Source organism: Oncorhynchus clarkii, chromosome 9 (genome assembly GCF_045791955.1).
Source record: "Oncorhynchus clarkii lewisi isolate Uvic-CL-2024 chromosome 9, UVic_Ocla_1.0, whole genome shotgun sequence".
In the NCBI taxonomy this organism is placed as follows: Eukaryota; Metazoa; Chordata; class Actinopteri; order Salmoniformes; family Salmonidae; genus Oncorhynchus; species Oncorhynchus clarkii.
The window spans coordinates 6664544-6689093 of NC_092155.1; the positions used below are offsets into that span (position 1 = coordinate 6664544).

At 45.2% G+C, this 24550-nt stretch overlaps 1 protein-coding gene across 9 annotated transcripts in view; it reads left to right on the forward strand.

Annotated features, from left to right (window-relative positions):
* Nucleotides 1–24550, forward strand: part of LOC139415802 (dysferlin, limb girdle muscular dystrophy 2B (autosomal recessive)) — a 163041-nt gene that overhangs the window by 44093 nt on the left and 94398 nt on the right. For 5 of the 9 annotated variants that reach the window (XM_071163904.1, XM_071163900.1, XM_071163902.1 and 2 more), the window contains exons 8-18: nt 3985–4113; nt 4259–4321; nt 9066–9116; nt 9244–9274; nt 12732–12847; nt 16608–16734; nt 16834–16937; nt 17631–17699; nt 19343–19469; nt 21828–21860; nt 22760–22875. In XM_071163904.1, the coding sequence (XP_071020005.1) occupies nt 3985–4113; nt 4259–4321; nt 9066–9116; nt 9244–9274; nt 12732–12847; nt 16608–16734; nt 16834–16937; nt 17631–17699; nt 19343–19469; nt 21828–21860; nt 22760–22875 (966 nt within the window). The remainder of the gene's footprint in view (nt 1–3984; nt 4114–4258; nt 4322–9065; nt 9117–9243; nt 9275–12731; nt 12848–16607; nt 16735–16833; nt 16938–17630; nt 17700–19342; nt 19470–21827; nt 21861–22759; nt 22876–24550) is intronic. The other 4 variants (XM_071163907.1, XM_071163903.1, XM_071163906.1 and 1 more) reach the window with 1 other exon arrangement.

Genomic DNA, 24550 nt, shown 5'->3' on the forward strand with positions numbered 1-24550 from the left:
GAGAGCATACTGTCGAGCTTCGTCACGGCCTGGTGCGGCAACTTCACCGCCACTGGCCGCAAGGCTCTACCATTGGTACCTCCCAGTACGTTTACAACACCAGGTGTCGCAGGAATTCCAACGAAAATCCTCAGGGACCTCAGGGACCTCAGGGCCCCGAACCACGGCCTGTTCTCCCCGCTTCCATCACTCAGATGCGTACAGGAGCGTCATGGCTGAAACTGTCAGACTGGCAAATAGCTTCTACCCTCAGACAATCAGACTGCTGAATAGCCACCACTAACTAGTCAGATACCTGCTCCCCCTGCTGCTCCCCCTGCTGCTCCCTCTGCTGCTCCCCCTGCTGCTCCCTCTGCTGCTCCCTCTGCTGCTCCCCTTGCTGCTCCACCTGCTGCTCCCCCTGCTGCTCCCCCTGCTGCTCCCTCTGCTGCTCCCCCTGCTGCTCCCTCTGCTTCTCCCTCTGCTGCTCCCCCTGCTGCTCCCCCTGCTGCTCCCCCTGCTGCTCCCCCTGCTGCTCCCCTGCTGCTCCCTCTGCTGCTCCCTCTGCTTCTCCCTCTGCTGCTCCCCCTGCTGCTCCCCCTGCTGCTCCCTCTGCTGCTCCCCCTGCTGCTCCCCCTGCTTCTCCCTCTGCTGCTCCCCCTGCTTCTCCCTCTGCTGCTCCCTCTGCTGCTCCCCCTGCTGCTCCCCCTGCTGCTCCCCCTGCTTCTCCCTCTGCTTCTCCCTCTGCTTCTCCCTCTGCTTCTCCCCCTGCTGCTCCCCCTGCTGCTCCCCATGCTGCTCCCTCTGCTGCTCCCCCTGCTGCTCCCCCTGCTGCTCCCCCTGCTGCTCCCTCTGCTGCTCCCCCTGCTGCTCCCCCTGCTGCTCCCCCTGCTGCTCCCTCTGCTGCTCCCCCTGCTGCTCCCCCTGCTTCTCCCTCTGCTGCTCCCCCTGCTTCTCCCTCTGCTGCTCCCTCTGCTGCTCCCCCTGCTGCTCCCCCTGCTGCTCCCCCTGCTTCTCCCTCTGCTTCTCCCTCTGCTGCTCCCCCTGCTGCTCCCCCTGCTGCTCCCCCTGCTGCTCCCCCTGCTGCTCCCCCTGCTGCTCCCTCTGCTGCTCCCTCTGCTGCTCCCTCTGCTGCTCCCCCTGCTGCTCCCCCTGCTGCTCCCCCTGCTTCTCCCTCTGCTTCTCCCTCTGCTTCTCCCTCTGCTTCTCCCCCTGCTGCTCCCCCTGCTGCTCCCCATGCTGCTCCCCCTGCTGCTCCCCCTGCTGCTCCCTCTGCTGCTCCCTCTGCTGCTCCCCCTGCTGCTCCCTCTGCTGCTCCCCCTGCTGCTCCCCCTGCTGCTCCCCCTGCTGCTCCCCCTGCTGCTCCCTCTGCTGCTCCCCCTGCTGCTCCCTCTGCTGCTCCCCCTGCTGCTCCCCCTGCTTCTCCCTCTGCTTCTCCCTCTGCTGCTCCCCCTGCTGCTCCCCCTGCTGCTCCCCCTGCTGCTCCCCCTGCTGCTCCCCCTGCTGCTCCCTCTGCTGCTCCCTCTGCTTCTCCCTCTGCTGCTCCCTCTGCTTCTCCCTCTGCTGCTCCCTCTGCTTCTCCCTCTGCTGCTCCCTCTGCTTCTCCCCCTGCTGCTCCCTCTGCTTCTCCCTCTGCTGCTCCCCCTGCTGCTCCCCCTGCTGCTCCCTCTGCTGCTCCCCCTGCTGCTCCCTCTGCTTCTCCCCCTGCTGCTCCCCCTGCTGCTCCCTCTGCTTCTCCCTCTGCTGCTCCCTCTGCTTCTCCCTCTGCTGCTCCCTCTGCTGCTCCCTCTGCTTCTCCCTCTGCTGCTCCCTCTGCTTCTCCCTCTGCTTCTCCCTCTGCTGCTCCCTCTGCTTCTCCCTCTGCTGCTCCCCCTGCTGCTCCCCCTGCTGCTCCCTCTGCTTCTCCCTCTGCTGCTCCCTCTGCTTCTCCCTCTGCTCCCTCCCCCTGCTGCTCCCCCTGCTGCTCCCTCTGCTGCTCCCCCTGCTGCTCCCTCTGCTTCTCCCCCTGCTGCTCCCCCTGCTGCTCCCTCTGCTTCTCCCTCTGCTGCTCCCTCTGCTTCTCCCTCTGCTGCTCCCTCTGCTTCTCCCCCTGCTGCTCCCCCTGCTGCTCCCTCTGCTTCTCCCTCTGCTGCTCCCTCTGCTTCTCCCTCTGCTGCTCCCTCTGCTGCTCCCTCTGCTTCTCCCTCTGCTGCTCCCCCTGCTGCTCCCCCTGCTGCTCCCTCTGCTGCTCCCTCTGCTGCTCCCTCTGCTTCTCCCCCTGCTGCTCCCCCTGCTGCTCCCTCTGCTTCTCCCTCTGCTGCTCCCTCTGCTTCTCCCTCTGCTGCTCCCTCTGCTGCTCCCTCTGCTTCTCCCTCTGCTGCTCCCTCTGCTTCTCCCTCTGCTGCTCCCTCTGCTGCTCCCTCTGCTTCTCCCCCTGCTGCTCCCTCTGCTTCTCCCCCTGCTGCTCCCCCTGCTGCTCCCTCTGCTTCTCCCTCTGCTGCTCCCTCTGCTTCTCCCTCTGCTGCTCCCTCTGCTGCTCCCTCTGCTTCTCCCTCTGCTGCTCCCCCTGCTGCTCCCCCTGCTGCTCCCTCTGCTGCTCCCCCTGCTGCTCCCTCTGCTGCTCCCCCTGCTGCTCCCCCTGCTGCTCCCTCTGCTTCTCCCTCTGCTGCTCCCTCTGCTTCTCCCTCTGCTGCTCCCTCTGCTTCTCCCCCTGCTGCTCCCCCTGCTGCTCCCTCTGCTTCTCCCTCTGCTGCTCCCTCTGCTTCTCCCTCTGCTGCTCCCTCTGCTGCTCCCTCTGCTTCTCCCTCTGCTGCTCCCCCTGCTGCTCCCCCTGCTGCTCCCTCTGCTGCTCCCCCTGCTGCTCCCTCTGCTTCTCCCCCTGCTGCTCCCCCTGCTGCTCCCTCTGCTTCTCCCTCTGCTGCTCCCTCTGCTTCTCCCTCTGCTTCTCCCTCTGCTGCTCCCTCTGCTTCTCCCTCTGCTTCTCCCTCTGCTGCTCCCTCTGCTTCTCCCTCTGCTGCTCCCCCTGCTGCTCCCCCTGCTGCTCCCTTTGCTTCTCCCTCTGCTGCTCCCTCTGCTTCTCCCTCTGCTGCTCCCTCTGCTGCTCCCCCTGCTGCTCCCCCTGCTGCTCCCCCTGCTGCTCCCCCTGCTGCTCCCCCTGCTGCTCCCTCTGCTTCTCCCTCTGCTGCTCCCCCTGCTGCTCCCCCTGCTGCTCCCTCTGCTTCTCCCTCTGCTGCTCCCTCTGCTTCTCCCTCTGCTGCTCCCTCTGCTGCTCCCCCTGCTGCTCCCTCTGCTTCTCCCTCTGCTGCTCCCTCTGCTGCTCCCTCTGCTTCTCCCTCTGCTGCTCCCTCTGCTTCTCCCTCTGCTGCTCCCTCTGCTTCTCCCTCTGCTGCTCCCTCTGCTTCTCCCTCTGCTGCTCCCCCTGCTGCTCCCCCTGCTGCTCCCCCTGCTGCTCCCCCTGCTGCTCCCCCTGCTGCTCCCTCTGCTGCTCCCCCTGCTGCTCCCTCTGCTGCTCCCCCTGCTGCTCCCCCTGCTTCTCCCTCTGCTTCTCCCTCTGCTGCTCCCCCTGCTGCTCCCCCTGCTGCTCCCCCTGCTGCTCCCCCTGCTGCTCCCCCTGCTGCTCCCCCTGCTGCTCCCTCTGCTGCTCCCTCTGCTGCTCCCTCTGCTGCTCCCCCTGCTGCTCCCCCTGCTGCTCCCCCTGCTGCTCCCTCTGCTTCTCCCTCTGCTGCTCCCTCTGCTGGACATTTACATTGGTTTATTATTATTTAATATCTCTCCTGCGCTGTTGCGCTCGGAGCTGAAGTATTTCACCGTATAAATCTACATCTAACCTGTGCATTTGACTAAATACAACTCTAGAAATCTACATCTAACCTGTGCATTTGACTAAATACAACTCGAGAAATCTACATCTAACCTGTGCATTTGACTAAATAAAACTCTAGAAATCTACATCTAACCTGTGCATTTGACTAAATAAAACTCTAATCACTATATGATTCACACGTGTTTCTGTTGGAAAATGTTCAGGTGCGCGTTCGAGTCATCGAAGGCCGACAGTTGCCGGGCATCAACATCAAACCGGTCGTCAAGGTTACTGTTGGTGGGCAGTCCAAGAGGACTCGCATCAGGAAAGGAAACAACCCCGTGTTTGATGAGGTGAAAAAAACAACAACAACATGATGTAACATTGTTACAACTAGTTATACGCTGTTATCGCTAGTTAATAAACATACTATAGGTAAAGCTAGGTAATATTTGTGTTGTTAAATGAAAACGTATTTTGTTTATTTATTTCTGTCAGACTTTCTTTCTGAACTTCTTTGAGAGTCCGTCAGACCTCTTCGATGAGCCCATCTTCATTACTGTAAGTCTTTATAATTCACTTCTACGTTGAACATATACGTATATCAGTGGTAGTGGTAGTAGTAGTGGTAGTAGTAGTAGTAGTGGTAGTGGTAGTAGTAGTGGTAGTAGTAGTAGTGGTAGTAGTAGTAGTAGTAGTGGTAGTAGTAGTGGTAGTAGTAGTAGTAGTAGTAGTAGTAGTAGTGGTAGTAGTAGTAGTAGTAGTGGTAGTAGTAGTGGTAGTAGTAGTAGTAGTAGTAGTGGTAGTAGTAGTGGTAGTAGTAGTAGTAGTGGTAGTAGTAGTGGTAGTAGTAGTAGTGGTAGTAGTAGTGGTAGTAGTAGTAGTGGTAGTAGTAGTAGTGGTAGTAATAGTAGTAGTAGTAGTGGTAGTAGTAGTAGTAGTGGTAGTAGTAGTGGTAGTAGTAGTAGTGGTAGTAGTAGTAGTGGTAGTAGTAGTGGTAGTAGTAGTAGTGGTAGTAGTAGTAGTAGTAGTAGTAGTAGTAGTGGTGGTAGTAGTAGTGGTGGTAGTAGTAGTAGTGGTAGTAGTAGTGGTAGTAGTAGTAGTGGTAGTAGTAGTAGTGGTAGTAGTAGTAGTGGTAGTAGTAGTAGTGGTAGTAGTAGTAGTAGTAGTGGTAGTAGTAGTAGTGGTAGTAGTAGTAGTAGTGGTAGTGGTAGTAGTAGTAGTGGTAGTAGTAGTGGTAGTAGTAGTAGTGGTAGTAGTAGTAGTGGTAGTAGTAGTAGTAGTAGTAGTAGTAGTAGTAGTGGTAGTAGTAGTGGTAGTAGTAGTAGTAGTGGTAGTAGTAGTGGTAGTAGTAGTAGTGGTAGTAGTAGTAGTGGTAGTAGTAGTAGTAGTAGTGGTAGTAGTAGTGGTAGTAGTAGTAGTAGTGGTAGTAGTAGTGGTAGTAGTAGTAGTAGTAGTAGTGGTAGTAGTAGTAGTGGTAGTAGTAGTGGTTTTAGTAGTAGTGGTAGTAGTAGTGGTAGTAGTAGTAGTGGTAGTAGTAGTAGTGGTAGTAGTAGTAGTGGTAGTGGTAGTAGTAGTAGTGGTAGTAGTAGTAGTAGTGGTAGTAGTAGTAGTGGTAGTAGTAGTGGTAGTAGTAGTAGTGGTAGTAGTAGTAGTGGTAGTAGTAGTAGTGGTAGTAGTAGTAGTAGTAGTAGTAGTAGTAGTGGTGGTAGTAGTGGTAGTAGTAGTGGTAGTAGTAGTAGTGGTAGTAGTAGTGGTAGTAGTAGTAGTAGTGGTAGTAGTAGTAGTGGTAGTAGTAGTGGTAGTAGTAGTAGTGGTAGTAGTAGTGGTAGTAGTAGTAGTGGTAGTAGTAGTAGTGGTAGTAGTAGTAGTGGTGGTAGTAGTAGTAGTAGTAGTAGTAGTAGTAGTGGTGGTAGTAGTAGTAGTGGTAGTAGTAGTGGTAGTGGTAGTAGTGGTAGTAGTAGTAGTAGTAGTGGTAGTAGTAGTAGTAGTGGTAGTAGTAGTGGTAGTAGTGGTAGTAGTAGTAGTGGTAGTAGTAGTAGTGGTAGTAGTAGTGGTAGTAGTAGTAGTGGTAGTAGTAGTAGTGGTAGTAGTAGTAGTAGTAGTAGTAGTAGTAGTAGTGGTAGTGGTAGTAGTAGTAGTGGTGGTAGTAGTAGTAGTAGTAGTAGTAGTAGTAGTAGTAGTAGTAGTAGTAGTAGTAGTGGTAGTAGTAGAGGTAGTAGTAGTAGTGGTGGTAGTAGTGGTAGTAGTAGTGGTAGTAGTAGTAGTAGTAGTGGTAGTGGTAGTAGTAGTAGTGGTAGTAGTAGTAGTGGTAGTAGTAGTAGTGGTAGTAGTAGTGGTAGTAGTAGTGGTAGTGGTAGTAGTAGTAGTAGTAGTGGTAGTAGTAGTAGTAGTGGTAGTAGTAGTAGTGGTAGTAGTAGTGGTAGTAGTAGTAGTGGTAGTAGTAGTAGTGGTAGTAGTAGTGGTAGTAGTAGTAGTAGTAGTGGTAGTAGTAGTGGTAGTAGTAGTAGTGGTAGTAGTAGTAGTAGTGGTAGTAGTAGTAGTAGTGGTAGTGGTAGTAGTAGTAGTGGTAGTGGTAGTAGTAGTAGTGGTAGTAGTAGTAGTAGTGGTAGTAGTAGTAGTGATAGTAGTAGTGGTAGTAGTAGTAGTGGTAGTAGTAGTAGTAGTAGTAGTAGTAGTAGTGGTAGTAGTAGTAGTGGTAGTAGTAGTAGTGGTAGTAGTAGTAGTGGTAGTAGTAGTTGTAGTAGTAGTGGTAGTAGTAGTGGTAGTAGTAGTAGTAGTAGTAGTAGTGGTAGTGGTGGTAGTGGTAGTAGTAGTAGTGGTAGTAGTAGTAGTAGTAGTAGTAGTAGTGGTAGTAGTAGTAGTGGTAGTAGTAGTAGTAGTAGTGGTAGTAGTAGTGGTAGTAGTAGTAGTAGTGGTAGTGGTAGTAGTAGTAGTAGTGGTAGTAGTAGTAGTAGTAGTGGTACTAGTAGTGGTAGTAGTAGTGGTAGTGGTAGTAGTGGTAGTGGTAGTAGTGGTAGTAGTAGTAGTGGTAGTAGTAGTAGTAGTAGTGGTAGTAGTAGTGGTAGTAGTGGTAGTAGTAGTGGTAGTAGTAGTGGTAGTATTAGTAGTAGTAGTGGTAGTGGTAGTAGTGGTAGTAGTAGTAGTGGTAGTAGTAGTAGTAGTAGTAGTGGTAGTAGTAGTAGTGGTAGTAGTAGTAGTGGTAGTAGTAGTAGTGGTAGTAGTAGTGGTAGTAGTAGTAGTAGTAGTGGTAGTAGTGGTAGTAGTAGTAGTAGTAGTGGTAGTAGTAGTGGTAGTAGTGGTAGTAGTAGTAGTGGTAGTAGTAGTAGTGGTAGTAGTAGTAGTAGTAGTAGTGGTAGTAGTAGTAGTAGTGGTAGTAGTAGTAGTAGTAGTGGTAGTAGTAGTGGTAGTAGTGGTAGTAGTAGTGGTAGTAGTAGTAGTGGTAGTAGTAGTAGTGGTAGTAGTAATAGTAGTGGTAGTAGTAGTAGTAGTAGTGGTAGTAGTAGTAGTAGTAGTAGTAGTAGTGGTAGTGGTAGTAGTAGTAGTGGTAGTAGTAGTAGTGGTAGTAGTAGTAGTGGTAGTAGTAGTAGTAGTAGTAGTGGTAGTAGTAGTAGTGGTAGTAGTAGTGGTAGTAGTAGTAGTAGTGGTAGTAGTAGTGGTAGTGGTAGTAGTAGTAGTAGTAGTAGTAGTGGTAGTAGTAGTAGTGGTAGTAGTAGTAGTGGTAGTAGTAGTAGTAATAGTAGTGGTAGTAGTAGTAGTGGTAGTAGTAGTAGTGGTAGTAGTAGTAGTAGTAGTAGTAGTAGTAGTAGTAGTGGCAGTAGTAGTAGTGGTAGTAGTGGTAGTGGTAGTGGTAGTAGTAGTAGTGGTAGTAGTGGTAGTAGTAGTAGTGGTAGTAGTAGTGGTAGTAGTAGTAGTGGTAGTAGTAGTGGTAGTAGTAGTAGTGGTAGTTGTAGTAGTGGTAGTTGTAGTAGTGGTAGTTGTGGTAGTGGTAGTAGTAGTAGTGGTAGTAGTAGTAGTGGTAGTTGTAGTAGTGGTAGTAGTAGTGGTAGCAGTAGTAGTGGTAGTAGTAGTGGTAGTAGTAGTAGTGGTAGTAGTAGTGGTAGTAGTAGTGGTAGTAGTGGTAGTAGTAGTGGTAGTGGTAGTGGTGGTAGTAGTAGTGGTAGTAGTAGTGGTAGTTGTAGTAGTGGTAGTAGTAGTGGTAGTAGTAGTGGTAGTAGTAGTGGTAGTAGTAGTAGTGGTAGTAGTAGTAGTAGTAGTAGTAGTGGTAGTAGTAGTGGTAGTAGTAGTGGTAGTAGTAGTAGTGGTAGTGGTAGTAGTAGTAGTGGTAGTAGTAGTGGTAGTAGTAGTGGTAGTAGTAGTAGTGGTAGTAGTAGTAGTAGTAGTGGTAGTAGTAGTAGTAGTAGTAGTGGTAGTAGTAGTGGTAGTAGTAGTGGTAGTGGTAGTAGTAGTAGTAGTAGTAGTAGTAGTGGTGGTAGTAGTAGTAGTAGTAGTGGTAGTAGTAGTAGTAGTAGTAGTAGTGGTAGTAGTAGTAGTAGTAGTAGTGGTAGTAGTAGTAGTAGTGGTAGTAGTAGTAGTGGTAGTAGTAGTGGTAGTAGTGGTAGTAGTAGTGGTAGTAGTGGTAGTAGTAGTAGTAGTGGTAGTAGTAGTAGTGGTAGTGGTAGTAGTAGTAGTAGTAGTAGTGGTAGTGGTAGTAGTAGTAGTAGTAGTAGTGGTAGTAGTAGTAGTGGTAGTAGTAGTAGTAGTAGTGGTAGTAGTAGTAGTAGTAGTAGTAGTAGTAGTAGTAGTAGTAGTTGTAGTAGTAGTAGTAGTAGTAGTAGTGGTAGTAGTAGTAGTAGTAGTGGTAGTAGTAGTGGTAGTAGTAGTAGTAGTAGTGGTAGTAGTAGTAGTAGTGGTAGTAGTAGTAGTGGTAGTAGTAGTAGTGGTAGTAGTAGTAGTGGTAGTAGTAGTAGTGGTAGTGGTAGTAGTAGTAGTAGTAGTGGTAGTAGTAGTAGTAGTAGTGATAGTAGTAGTGGTAGTGGTAGTAGTAGTAGTAGTAGTGGTAGTGGTAGTGGTAGTGGTAGTAGTAGTAGTGGTAGTAGTAGTGGTAGTAGTAGTTGTAGTCTTGGTAGTAGTGGTAGTAGTAATGTATAGTATCACTCTCTCTCCCTGTCAGGTTTTTAACTCCATGTCACTGCGAACTGACTCGGTGATAGTAGTAGTAGTGGTAGTAGTAGTAGTAGTAGTAGTAGTAGTAGTAGTAGTAGTAGTAGTTGTAGTTGTAGTAGTGGTAGTAGTAATGTATAGTATCACTCTCTCTCCCTGTCAGGTTTTTAACTCCATGTCACTGCGAACTGACTCTGTGATTGGAGAATTCAAGGTAAAACATTGTATTTTTTACTCGCCCCTCCGCAAACTCGCCATATCTCTCTATGTGTTGTTTATGTGCCACGGAAGACAGAGTATTTCTGTTTGGGTATATATTTCTCTCTGGATTTCTTTTACAGCTTGATGTTGGCACGGTGTACAACGAGAGCAGTGAGTAAAGCCAAGTCTATAAATAGGTTTCTATCCAATTATTGAGGAAAGATTTTTAACGTGAATATTCTAGAATCCACATGAAGATTTTTAACGTGAATATTCTAGAATCCACATGAAGATTTTTAACGTGAATATTCTAGAATCCACATGAAGATTTTTAACGTGAATATTCTAGAATCCACATGAAGGAAGTGTGGTCATTTCCCCACCAGTGGTGTGTTTCCTCCAGATGTACAGCACTTATTGCAGATAGAAAAATATGTTTGTGATGACGTAACACAACACACAAAATGAACGGCTGCCAAGCATCGATCATGTCACCAGAATAAGACGCTCAATATTTATTAGAAAGCTCTTCCCCCTTGCACTTTCACCTCAAATCAAATCAAATGTATTTATATAGCCCTTCGTACATCAGCTGATATATCAAAGTGCTGTACAGAAACCCAGCCTAAAGCCCCAAACAGCAAGCAATGCAGGTGTTGAAGCACGTTGGCTAGGAAAAACTCCCTAGAAAGGCCAAAACCTAGGAAGAAACCTAGAGAGGAACCAGGCTATGTGGGGTGGCCAGTCCTCTTCTGGCTGTGCCGGGTGGAGATTATAACAGAACATGGCCAAGATGTTCAAATGTTCATAAATGACCAGCATGGTCAAATAATAATAATCACAGGCAGAACAGTTGAAACTGGAGCAGCAGCACGGCCAGGTTCACTGGGGACAGCAAGGAGTCATCGTGTCAGGTAGTCCTGAGGCATGGTCCTAGGGCTCAGGTCCTCCGAGAGAGAGAAAGAGAGAATTAGAGAGAGCATACTTAAATTCACACAGGACACCGGATAGGACAGGAGAAGTACTCCAGATATAACAAACTGAGTGGTCAGGAGACACTGTGGCCCCATCTGATGACACCCCCGGACAGGGCCAAACAGGAAGGATATAACCCCACCCACTTTGCCAAAGCACAGCCCCCACAACCTCCCTGTGAAGTTCTTCATAGCTTATTTCATCTTTAGCCTAATAAACTGCATGTTTTTTTCCCCTCATGGTAGTGGGAGGACCAACACACCATACCATCACGTGACTCCCAAGTTAACTTCGATGCGATTTGGTTATTAAATAAAATATTTGCGCATAAAAGCGTTTCCACACCCATTTCCTTCATAATTCATTTTACCGACACAAAAAGATCCCACCGTGTCAAACAAAACAAATGATCTGTCAGCATTTATTAAATTATTCCGAATCATCCTCTTTCCATCACAGCCGTTGTGCTTCAAAAAAAATGCAATATTACTTATTAACTAAAATTCCATCCACAGTTTTCAAAGTAAAGTCATACTGTAAAGTCAAAGTGAAGTCATACTGTAAAGTCATACTGTAAAGTCATACTGTAAAGTCAAAGTAAAGTCATACTGTAAAGTCAGTGAAGTCATACTGTAAAGTCATACTGTAAAGTCATACTGTAAAGTCAAAGTAAAGTCATACTGTAAAGTCAAAGTAAAGTCATACTGTAAAGTCAAAGTAAAGTCATACTGTAAAGTCATAAAGTAAAGTCATACTGTAAAGTCATACTGTAAAGTCATACTGTAAAGTCATACTGTAAAGTCAAAGTAAAGTCATACTGTAAAGTCATACTGTAAAGTCATACTGTAAAGTCAAAGTAAAGTCATACTGTATTAAAACAAAGTCATGACAGCTGTGATGGAAACTGAACAGTATTTGGTAAACTAAATATATACAGTACCGGTCAGAAGTTTGGACACACCTACTCATTTAAGGGTTTTTCCTTATTTTTTATTTTTTTCTACATTGTTCAATAATAGTGAAGACATCAAAACTATGAAATAACACTTATGGAATCATGAAGTAACCAAAAAAAGTGTTACACAAATCAAAATATATTTTAGATTCTTCGAAGTAGCCACCCTTTTCCTTGATGACAGTTTTGACTATTTAATCTCATGTATGTTGTCTTTGTCTGTTGCCTGTTGTCATCACAGTTTTACAAGCAAACCAATCTCATGTTACTCTAATCTCATGTTATCATGTTGGTTGTTACTCTAATCTCATGTTATCATGTTGGTTGTTACTCTAATCTCATGTTATCATGTTGGTTATTACTCTAATCTCATGTTATCATGTTGTTATTACTCTAATCTCATGTTATCATGTTGGTTATTACTCTAATATCATGTTATCATGTTGGTTGTTACTCTAATCTCATGTTATCATGTTGGTTATTACTCTAATCTCATGTTATCATGTTGTTATTACTCTAATCTCATGTTATCATGTTGGTTATTACTCTAATATCATGTTATCATGTTGGTTGTTACTCTAATCTCATGTTATCATGTTGGTTATTACTCTAATTTCATGTTATCATGTTGTTGTTACTCTAATCTCATGTTATCATGTTGGTTATTACTCTAATCTCATGTTATCATGTTGTTGTTACTCTAATCTCATGTTATCATGTTGGTTATTACTCTAATCTCATGTTATCATGTTGTTGTTACTCTAATCTCATGTTATCATGTTGATTATTACTCTAATCTCATTTTATCATGTTGGTTGTTACTCTAATCTCATGTTATCATGTTGGTTGTTACTCTAATCTCATGTTATCATGTTGGTTGTTACTCTAATCTCATGTTATCATGTTGTTGTTACTCTAATCTCATGTTATCATGTTGATTATTACTCATCACCAATACATGAATGAGCTACAGAGATAATAGGCTGGTTTATGTTGCGAAACAATTTATGATCCTTTTATTAGCCAGAATCACCTACAAATAGAACGATGCGACTGGCCTTCAATTGGCCAGTCAAACGTTTTAACTCGTTATATAGCCTACAGTTCACAATAACAGGAAACAATTACATGTCATCACTGAAATGAAGATGTTGGTGGTAACCATCATACCAAAGTCGACGTGGAATTCCCCAGCGACATGTTGTGCGGTCTGGAAATCACGCGGTTTATTAGGCTACAGTTGAAATGGTGATGATGGTAATGATGGTGAATGATGGTGGTGATGGTGAATGATGGTGATGATGGTGAACATCACACAGTGGTGAAAGTGTGCACGGTGATGAGCTTGCTGCTCTTTTCCAATAAATATTGCGGGTTTGATTTTATGTGGCATGATAATCGATGCTTGGCTGATGTTTGAGAAATAAAAATAATCTTTTATCATATCATGTAGGCTCTAGCCAACAGCGCACGTGCAAATACCATTTATTTTGGGTGAGAAAATCCTCAGTAGAGTTGAAAATGAGATGGAAACCCATTTATCTTATATTTTCTTATTTGGTACATGTGTATTTAACCTCAAAATGTATTTTGATGGAACAAATTGCAATCATATCAAATCATTTCAACGTAATTCAGCTGTACTATCAGCCATAAGTAGGAAGTACTCATACTCCCACAATGCTCTTTTTCCTCTAGGACATGCCTTCTTGAGGAAGTGGCTCCTCCTCTCTGACCCTGACGACCTCTCGGCCGGGGCCAAAGGTTACCTGAAGGTCAGCCTCTTCGTATTGGCTGCAGGCGACGAAGCTCCAGTGAGTCATGATTCAATTACCTATATTGTTGAGTTGATCTCGGTGTTACGCACGCCTCTATGAAGAGGGAACGCAACACCCTGCTACAACTAAACTCTCTGTGAAGTGAAAAAGGTATGGACTGTAGGTGCGAGTAAGAATGACAACAGGCAGAATGTGGTACCGTTTTACAAGGACTTTATTCCTGTACACGATAATATGGGGAAAAGGGGCTGGACGGAACCAAAGCAAAGAAAGTAAATCTCAAAGCCCCCCCCCTCTCCTATCTTACCTGCCTACCCACTACTTACCTAATTTAGCACCACCTGGTGCCCTAACCAAAATACAGGGAGTGGTCCGCCCAGGTCTTACCTAGTGTGCCTAGACAGTGAATATACTACGGGTATATGTATGCCCGCGGGCCTCTTGCCTAAGCACTCCCAAGGTGCCTTCCCCTTCCCCCCTGGGAACAAATGAAACAGAATATTAAACAATTTCACAAACAAACTAAGAAACAAAGGACATCAACTAAGCTCTACCTGAGCAACAAACTCAGAACATACCCACTCTCAGCAATGAACTCCCAGCAAAATCAACCTCTAGCAAAAACTCTCTATCACAAACAATCGCTCAGCAATGACCTCAGCAAAATCTCTCTAGCAAAATCTCTCTCAGCAATCCCTACCTCCAAAATCTCTCTCCTGAACAGAACACTGGCTTTTATATAGCTTCAGAATGAATGTAACTGGAGACAGCTGTGTCTTGACGAGGGGGCGGGGTCAGCTCTCCAATTAGCCCTGGAGTCAACCAATCAGCTGCTTGAGGATTTCAGGAAGCCATTTCCTGAAATAAAACACATGCAAATACACAAACTACAACACAAACTGGGGAACGTAACACTCGGTATCTGTTGGATGATTAATGATCTCTGATCTGTTTTGGATGATTAATGATCTCTGATCTGTTTTGGATGATTAATGATCTCTGATCTGTTTTGGATGATTAATGATCTCTGATCTGTTTTGGATGATTAATGATCTCTGATCTGTTTTGGATGATTAATGATCTCTAATCTGTTTTGGATGATTAATGATCTCTGATCTGTTTTGGATGATTAATGATCTCTGATCTGTTTTGGATGATTAATGATCTCTGATCTGTTTTGGATGATTAATGATCTCTGATCTGTTTTGGATGATTAATGATCTCTAATCTGTTTTGGATGATTAATGATCTCTAATCTGTTTTGGATGATTAATGATCTCTGATCTGTTTTGGATGATTAATGATCTCTGATCTGTTTTGGATGATTAATGATCTTTAATCTGTTTTGGATGATTAATGATCTCTAATCTGTTTTGGATGATTAATGATCTCTGATCTGTTTTGGATGATTAATGATCTCTGATCTGTTTTGGATGATTAATGATCTCTGATCTGTTTTGGATGATTAATGATCTCTAATCTGTTTTGGATGATTAATGATCTCTAATCTGTTTTGGATGATTAATGATCTCTGATCTGTTTTGGATGATTAATGATCTCTGATCTGTTTTGGATGATTAATGATCTCTGATCTGTTTTGGATGATTAATGATCTCTAATCTGTTTTGGATGATTAATGATCTCTGATCTGTTTTGGATGATTAATGATCTCTGATCTGTTTTAGATGATTAATGATCTCTGATCTGTTTTGGATGATTAATGATCTCTGATCTGTTTTGGATGATTAATGATCTCTGATCTGTTTTGGATGATTAATGATCTCTGATCTGTTTTGGATGATTAATGATCTCTGATCTGTTTTGGATGATTAATGATCTCTGATCTGTTTTGGATGATTAATGATCTCTGATCTCATTTGGATTATTATATACAATGCTATCTGTCTCATATCTGTCCACTTGGTTCTCTCTGTGTCTCTCCATCAATTTTTTTTCTAGTATATTAAGTGTTTAAGTGTTTGTGCATCTGTTTCCGATATACAGGACCATTCAAAAGTTTGTACCTACTCATTCTAGGGTTTTTCTTTATTTAATGTTTATTTTCTACATTCACTATTATCATCGTAGAATAATAGTGAAGACTTTGAAACTATGAAATAACACATATGGAATTATGTAGTAACCAAAAAAAGTGATAAATCAAAATATATATTTTAGATTTTAGATTCTTCAAAGTAGCCACCCTTTCGCTTGATGACAGCTTTGCACTCCCTTGGCTATTCTCTCAGCCAGCTTCATGAGGAATGCTTTTACAACAGTCTTGAAGCAGTTCCCACATATGCTGAGCACTGCTGCTTTTCCTTCACTGCACGGTCCAAACCATCTCAATCGGGTGATTGTGGAGGCCAGGTCCTCTGATGCAGCACTCCGTCATTGTCCTTCCTGGTCAAATAGCCCTTACCACAGCCTGGAGGTGTGTTTTGGGTAATTGTCATGTTGAAAAGCAAATGATAGTCCCACTAATTGCAAACCAGATGGGATGGCGTATCACTGTAGAATGTGGTAGCCATGCTGGTTAAATGTGCCTTGAATTGTACATAAATCACTGACAGTGTCACCAGCAAAGCACCATCACACCTCCTCCTCCATGCTTCACGGTGGGAACCACACATGCGAAGATCAACCGTTCACCTACTCTGCGTCTCACAAAGACACGGCGATTGGCACCAAAAATCTCAAATTTGGACTCATCACACCAAAGGACAGATTTCCACCGGTCTAATGTCCATTTCTTGTGTTTCTTGGTCCAAGCAAGTCTCTTCTTATTGGTCCTTTAGAAGTGGTTTCTTTGCAGCAATTCGACCATAAAGGCCTGATTCACACAGTCTCCTCTTAACAGTTGATGTCTCTCTCTCTCTCTCTCTCTCTCTCTCTCTCTCTCTCTCTCTCTCTCTCTCTCTCTCTCTCTCTCTCTCTCTCTCTCTGTCCCTCTTTCTCTCTCTCTGTCTGTCTCCCTCTCTCTCTCTCTCTCTCTCTCTGTCCCTCTTTCTCTCTCTCTGTCTGTCTCTCTCTCTCTCTCTCTCTCTCTCTCTCTGTCTCTCTCTCTCTCTCTCTCTCTCTCCCTGTCTCTCTCTCTCTCTGTCTCTCTCTGTCTCTCTCTCTCTCTGTCTGTCTCTCTCTCTCTCTCTCTCTCTCTCTCTCTCTCTCTCTCTCTCTCTCTCTCTCTCTCTCGCTCTCTCTCTCTCTCTCTCTCTCTCTCTCTCTCTCTCTCTCTCTCTCTCTCTCTCTCTCTCTCTCTCTCTCTCTCTCTCTCTCTCTCTCTCTCTCTCTCTCTCTCTCTCTCTCTCTCTCTCTCTCTCTCTCTGTCCCTCTTTCTCTCTCTCTGTCTGTCTCTCTCTCTCTCTCTCTCTCTCTCTCTCTCTCTCTCTCTCTCTCTCTCTGTCCCTCTTTCTCTCTCTCTCTCTCTCTCTCTCTCTCTCTCTCTCTCTCTCTGTCTCTCTCTCTCTCTCTCTCTCTCTCTCTCTCTCTCTCTCTCCCTGTCTCTCTCTCTCTCTCTCTCTCTGTCTCTCTCTGTCTCTCTCTGTCTCTCTCTGTCTCTCTCTGTCTCTCTCTCTCTCTTTCTCGCTCTCGCTCTCGCTCTCGCTCTCGCTCTCGCTCTCGCTCTCTCTCGCTCTCTCTCGCTCTCTCTCGCTCTCTCTCTGTCTCTGTCTCGCTCTCTGTCTCTCTCTCTGTCTCTCTCTCTCTCTCTCTCTTTCTCTCTCTCTCTCTCTCTCTCTGTCCCTCCCTCTCTCTCTCTTTCTCTCTCTCTGTCTCTCTCTCTGTCTCTGTCTCCCAGGTGGATAAGAAGGAGGGAGTGGTGGATAAGGAGGATATAGAGGGGAACCTGTTGCGTCCTGCTGGACTCACACTCAGAGGAGCCATCTTCACACTCAAAGTATTCAGAGCTGAGGACCTGCCTCAGAGTGAGTTTGTCTGTGTGTGTACTCTGTTTTGTTCCTCTCATAATGTAGGAAATATGTGTTTGCGTGATATTGTTAACAATAAAATAATTATCTTCACAGTGGACGATGCCTTTATGGATGGGATGAGACAGGTCCTGGGATTCGACAGCAACAGGAAGAACCTGGTCGACCCCTTAGTTGAAGTCAACTTTGCTGGAAAAACGGTAAACACACACATGCTAGCAAACCTGTGTGACACACAGACAAAGATCAACATGTGACTTATATTACACATACTAAACTACACAGACACTAACTGCACAGACACTAACTACACAGACACTAACTACACAGACACTCACTACACAGACACTCACTACACAGATACTCACTACACAGACACTACACTACACAGACACTAACTACACAGACACTAACTACACAGACATTAAACTACACAGACCGTAACTACACAGACACTCACTACACAGACACAAACTACACAGGCACTAACTACACAGGCACTAACTACACAGACATTAACTACACAGACACTAACTACAGACACTCACTACACAAACACTAAACTACACAGACACTAAACTACACAGACACTACACGACACAGACACTACACTACACAGACACACACTACAGAGAAACAATACAGACACTAACTACATAGACACTACACTTCACAGACACTAAACTTCAGACACTAAACTACACAGACACTACACTTAAACTAAACTACACAGACACTACACTTAAACTAAACTACACAGGCACTAAACTACACAGACACTACACTACACAGGCACTAAACTACACAGACACTACACTACACAGGCACTAAACTACACAGGCACTAAACTACACACATTTTCACATTTCCATGTTTTCATTCCTTCCTTTCAGATGTGCAGTAAGATCATGGAGAAGAATGCCAACCCTCAGTGGAATCAAAGCCTGGCCATGCCCATACGGGTATATATAATATATATCTAGTAATTAATACTACTATTATATAATATACAGTGGTGAGAACGAGTATTTGATACACGGCCGATTTTGCAGGTTTTCCTACTTACAAAGCATGTAGAGGTCTGTAATTGTTTATCATAGGTACACTTCAACTGTGAGAGATGGAATCTAAAACAAAAATCCAGAAAATCACATTGTATGATTTTTATGTAATTAATTTGCATTTTATTGCATGACAAGTATTTGATACATCAGAAAAGCAGAACTTAATATTTGGTACAGAAACCTGTGTTTCCAATTACAGAGATCATACCTTTCCTGTAGTTCTTGACCAGGTTTGCACACACTGCAGCAGGGATTTTGGCCCACTCCTCCATACAGACCTTCTCCAGATCCTTCAGGTTTCGGGGCTGTCGCTGGGCAATACGGACTTTCAGCTCCCTCCAAATATTTTCTATTGGGTTCAGGTCTGGAGACTGGCTAGGCCACTCCAGGACCTTGAGATGCTTCTTACGGAGCCACTCCTTAGTTGCCCTGGATGTGTGTTTCGGGTCGTTGTCATGCTGGAAGACCCAACTACGACCCATCTTCAATGCTCTTACTGAGGGAAGGAGGTTGTTGGCCAAGATCTCGCAATACATGGCCCCATCGATCCTCCCCTCAATACGGTGCAGTCGTCCTGTCCCCTTTGCAGAAAAGCATCCCCAAAGAATGATGTTTCCACCTCCATGCTTCACGATTGGGATGGTGTTCTTGGGGTTGTACTCATCCTTCTTCCTCCAAACACGGCGAATAGAGTTTAGACCAAAAAGCTCTATTTTTATCTCATCAGACCACATGACCTTCTCCCATTCCTCCTCTGGATCATCCAGATGGTCATTGGCAAACTTCAGACGGGCCTGGACATGCGCTGGCTTGAGCAGGGGGACCTTGCGTGCACTGCAGGATTTTAATCCATGACGGCGTAGTGTGTTACTAACGTAGTGTGTTTCTTTGAGACTGTGGTCCCAGCTCTCTTCAGGTCATTGACCAGGTCCTGCCTTGTAGTTCTGGGCTGATCCCTCACCTTCCTCGTGGGGCATCAATGATCATGAGGTGAGATCTTGCATGGAGGTTGATTGACCGTCATCTTGAACTTCTTCCATTTTCTAATAATTGCGCCAATAGTTGTTGCCTTCTCACCAAGCTGCTTGTCTATTGTCCTGTAGCCCATCCCAGCCTTGTGCAGGTCTACAATTTTATCCCTGATGTCCTTACACAGCTCTCTGGTCTTGGCCATTGTGGAGAGGTTGGAGTCTGTTTGATTGAGTGTGTGGACAGGTGCAGTTAATACAGGTAACGAGTGGAGAACAAGAGGGCTTCTTAAAGAAAAACTGACAGGTTTGTGAGAGCCAGAATTCTTACTGGTTGGTAGGTGATCAAATATTTATGTCATGCAATAAAATGCAAATTAATTACTTAAAAATCATACAATGTGATTTTCTGGATTTTTGTTTTAGATTCCGTCTCTCACAGTTGAAGTGTACCTATGATAAAAATTACAGACCTCTTCATGCTTTGTAAGTAGGAAAACCTGCAAAATTGGTAGTGTATCAAATACTTGTTGTCCCAGTCCTCCTACGAACCCTTTACTCCTCTTCTCCCAGTTCCCCTCCATGTGTGAAAAGATGAGGGTTCGTGTCCTGGACTGGGACCGAGCCAGCCACAATGATGTCATCGGGACCGCCCATCTCTGCATGTCTAAGATCTCTGCCCCGGGAGGAGCGATAGATGGTGAGACACTGATCTCGACTGGCTTGGACTGGCTTGGACTGGTTTGGACTGGTCTGGACTGGTTTGGACTGGTCTGGACTGGTTTGGACTAGTGTGGACTGGTTTGGTCTGGACTGTTTTGGTCTGGTCTGGACTGGTTTGAGTGGTTTGGACTGGTTTGAGTGGTTTGTGACACTGGTCTGCACTAGTCTTAACTGACTGGTTTTGACAATTGGTGTTTACTGGTTTGGACTGGTTTTTCCACTGGAGAACTGGTCTGGACTGGTTTTTCCACTTGAGCACTGGTTTGGACTGGTTTTTCCACTGGAGCACTGGTCTGGAATGGTTTTTCCACTGGAGCACTGGTCTGGACTGGTTTTTCCACTTGAGCACTGGTCTGGACTGGTTTTGGTTGTGGCTGTTATAGCAAAGTACTGCAGTAGCATGGAAGGGCTATGAACTAACAGCGTTTCATTTGCTGTTTCATACTGACACTTGCGATGATTCACCTCAGCTATTAATACCTATAGTATTGATCAATATTGATATCAGCTATTAATACCCATAGTATTGATTAATATAAAATTGATATCAGCTATTAATACCCATAGTATTGATTCATATTGATATCAGCTATTAATACCCATAGTATTGATTATCATAATATTAATATCAGCTATTAATACCAATAGTTGATCAATACTGATATCAGCTATCAATACCCATAGTCGATTAACACTGATATCAGCTATCAATACCCATAGTCGATTAACACTGATACCAGCTATCAATTCCCATAGTTGATCAACACTGATATCAGCTACCAATACCCATAGTTGATAAATATAATATTGATCTCAGCTACCAATACCCTTATGATCCTTGGTGTGATGCATGGATTGGTTTTGGTTTTCCTTTGTCTAGTTGGTTGAGCCACAGTGAGCATTGTGTTGGTAGGACTTCCTTCAGGGCTTCCTGTATGGTAGTATGTGTTGGTAGGACTTCCTGTATGGTAGTGTCTTTTGGTAGGACTTCCTGTATGGTAGTGTGTGTTGGTAGGACTTTCTTCAGGAATTCCTGTTTGGTAGTGTGTTGGTAGGACTTCCTGTATGGTAGTGTGTGTTGGTAGGACTTCCTGTACGGTAGTGTGTTGGTAGGACTTCCTTCAGATCTTTCTGTATGGTAGTGTGTTGGTAGGACTTCCTGTATGGTAGTGTGTGTTGGTAGGACTTCCTGTATGGTAGTGTGTTGGTAGGACTTCCTGTATGGTAGTGTGTTGGTAGGACTTCCTTCAGATCTTCCTCTATGGTAGTGTGTGTTGGTAGGACTTCCTGTATGGTAGTGTGTGTCGGTAGGACTTCCTTCAGATCTTCCTGTATGGTAGTGTGTGTTGGTAGGATTTCCTGTATGGTAGTGTGTTGGTAGGACTTCCTGCATGGTAGTGTGTTGGTAGGACTTCCTGTATGGTAGTGTGTGTTGGTAGGACTTCCTTCAGGACTTCCTATATGGTAGTGTGTGTTGGTAGGACTTCCTGTATGGTAGCGTGTTGGTAGGACTTCCTGTATGGTAGTGTGTGTTGGTAGGACTTCCTATATGGTAGTGTGTGTTGGTAGGACTTCCTTCAGGGCTTCCTGTATGGTAGTGTGTTGGTAGGACTTCCTGTATGGTAGTGTGTGTTGGTAGGACTTCCTGTATGGTTGTGTGTGTTAGTAGGACTTCCTTCAGGACTTCCTGTATGGTAGTGTGTGTTAGTAGGACATCATTCAGGACTTCCTGTACGGTAGTGTGTGTTGGTAGGACTTCCTTCAGGACTTCCTGTACGGTAGTGTGTGTTGGTAGGACTTCCTTCAGGACTTCCTGTATGGTAGTGTGTGTTGGTAGGACTTCCTTCAGGACTTCCTGTATGGTTGTGTGTGTTGGTAGGACTTCCTTCAGGACTTCCTGTATGGTAGTGTGTGTTGGTAGGACTTCCTGTATGGTAGTGTGTGTTGGTAGGACTTCCTTCAGGACTTCCTGTACAGTAGTGTGTTGGTAGGACTTCCTTCAGGACTTCCTGTACGGTAGTGTGTGTTGGTAGGACTTCCTGTATGGTAGTGTGTGTTGGTAGGACTTCCTTCAGGACTTCCTGTACGGTAGTGTGTGTTGGTAGGACTTCCTGTATGGTAGTGTGTGTTGGTAGGACTTCCTTCAGGACTTCCTGTACGGTAGTGTGTTGGTAGGACTTCCTTCAGGACTTCCTGTATGTTAGTGTGTGTTGGTAGGACTTCCTTCAGGACTTCCTGTACGGTAGTGTGTGTTGGCAGGACTTCCTTCAGGATCCTTTCCTGAACTCGTTCTGTCTCTGTTCTAATGTCTCCTATCATCTCCCTCTGCATTCAGATGAATTGGTCCCAAGGAACCTTCAGAGTTTCAGTACGTCTTGTATCTTATTTTCCATGTTTCCATGTTTGATCGATCCGTACCAATAGATCCAGCATGTTACTGACCCAAGGTCCTTCCACGTCGACCTCTGGTTCCATGTTTGATCGACCCGTACCAATAGATCCAGCATGTTACTGACCCAAGGTCCTTCCACGTCGACCTCTGGTTCCATGTTTGATCGACCCGTACCAATAGATCCAGCATGTTACTGACCCAAGGTCCTTCCACGTCGACCTCTGGTTCCATGTTTGATCGACCCGTACCAATAGATCCAGCATGTTACTGACCCAAGGTTCTTCCACGTCGACCTCTGGTTCCATGTTTGATCAACCCGTACCAATAGATCCAGCATGTTACTGACCCAAGGTTCTTCCACGTCGACCTCTGGTTCCATCATGACTGTCAAGTTTGGTTGTCTTTCTATTGATTCCAACCTGTTAGTGGTGAAACTAAAACATCCCCTCCATGTTGTGTCTGTTGTGGTTGACAGTTTCCTTTAATTGATCCCAACCTGTATTGTAATGGGTTAAACTAAAACATCCCCTCCATGTTGTGTCTGTTGTGGATGACAGTTTCCTTTAATTGATCCCAACCTGTATTGTAATGGGTTAAACTAAAACATCCCCTCCATGTTGTGTCTGTTGTGGATGACAGTTTCCTTTAATTGATCCCAACCTGTATTGTAATGGGTTAAACTAAAACATGCCCTCCATGTTGGGTCTGTAGTGGATGACAGTTTCCTTTAATTGATCCCAAACTGTATTGTAATGGGTTAAACTAAAACATCCCCTCCATGTTGTGTCTGTTGTGGATGACAGTTTCCTTTAATTGATCCCAACCTGTATTGTAATGGGTGAAACTAAAACATCCCCTTCATGTTGGGTCTGTAGTGGATGACAGCCTGGGTTTCCTGCCGACCTTTGGCCCCTGCTACGTCAACCTGTACGGAAGCCTCAGGGAGTTCACCGCCTTCAACGACCCCCACGAGGCTCTCAACCTGGGCAAGGTAATTGATTGATTGGTTTTATGGGTTGATTGATTGGTTGATTGATTCATTAAGGTAATCCCTTGAGCAAACAGCAACAGCGATACATCTTTGGGAAGTTTGATGAACGATCTGTTGAATGATGAGCTGTATTTGGCTTCACTTGTCTACCTTCTTTTAACATCAGTGCAAGAGAGGAGAAGGAGAGAGGGAGCTATTGAATAGCATCCTATATTATTCTGTCTCGCCCTCTCTCTGACTCTGTCTGTCTCTCTGATTCTCTCTCTGATTCTCCCTCTCTCTCTCTGACTCTGTCTGTCTCTCTGATTCTCTCTCTCTCTCTGATTCTCCCTCTCTCTCTCGCGCTTTTGCTCTCTCTCTCCCTCTCTCTCTCCCTCTCTCTGACTCTGTCTGTCTCTCTGATTCTCTCTCTCTCTCTGATTCTCTCTCTGATTCTCCCTCTCTCTCTCTGACTCTGTCTGTCTCTCTGATTCTCTCTCTCTCTCTGATTCTCTCTCTGATTCTCGCTCTCGCTCTCTGACTCTGTCTGTCTCTCTGATTCTCTCTCTCTCTCTGATTCTCTCTCTGATTCTCCCTCTCGCTCTCGCACTCTTGCTCTGTCTCTCCCTCTCTCTCGCCCTCTCTCTGACTCTGTCTGTCTCTCTGATTCTCTCTCTCTCTCTGATTCTCTCTCTGATTCTCGCTCTCGCTCTCGCACTCTTGCTCTGTCTCTCCCTCTCTCTCGCCCTCTCTCTGACTCTGTCTGTCTCTCTGATTCTCTCTCTCTCTCTGATTCTCGCTCTCGCACTCTTGCTCTGTCTCTCCCTCTCTCTCTCCCTCTCTCTGACTCTGTCTGTCTCTCTGATTCTCTCTCTGATTCTCGCTCTCGCTCTCGCACTCTTGCTCTGTCTCTCCCTCTCTCTCGCCCTCTCTCTGACTCTGTCTGTCTCTGTGATTCTCTCTCTCTCTCTGATTCTCTCTCTGATTCTCTCTCTCGCCCTCTCTCTGACTCTGTCTGTCTCTCTGATTCTCTCTCTCTCTCTGATTCTCTCTCTGATTCTGGCTCTCGCTCTCGCACTCTTGCTCTGTCCCTCTCTGACTCTCTCTCTCTTGCTCTCTCTATTGCTCTCTCTCACTCTCATGCTCTCTCTCCCTTTCTCTTTCCCTTTCAATTTCAATTCAATTCAGTTCAATAAGCTTTGTTGACATGGGAAAAATATTTGTACATTGCCAAAGCAAATGAAGTAGATAATAAATAAAAGTGAAATAAACAATAAAAATGAACAGTACATTTTACACTCACAAAAGTTCCAAAATAATAAAGACATTACAAAGGTCATATTATCTGTATATAGTGTTTTAACGATGTACAAGTGGTAAAATAAATAATCATAAATATGGGTTGTATTTACAATGGTGTTTGTTCTTCACTGGTTGACCTTTTCTTGTGGCAACAGGTCACAAATCTTGCTGCTGTGAAGGCACACTGTGGAATTTCGCCCAGTAGATATGGGAGTTTATCAAAATTGGGTTTGTTTTCAAATTCTTTGTGGATCTGTTTAATCTGAGGGAAATATGTCTCTCTAATATGGTCATACACTTGGCAGGAGGTTAGGAAGTGCAGCTCAGTTTCCACCTCATTTTGTGGGCAGTTTGCACATAGCCAGCAGCATACAACCCTGCATATGACTGCTGG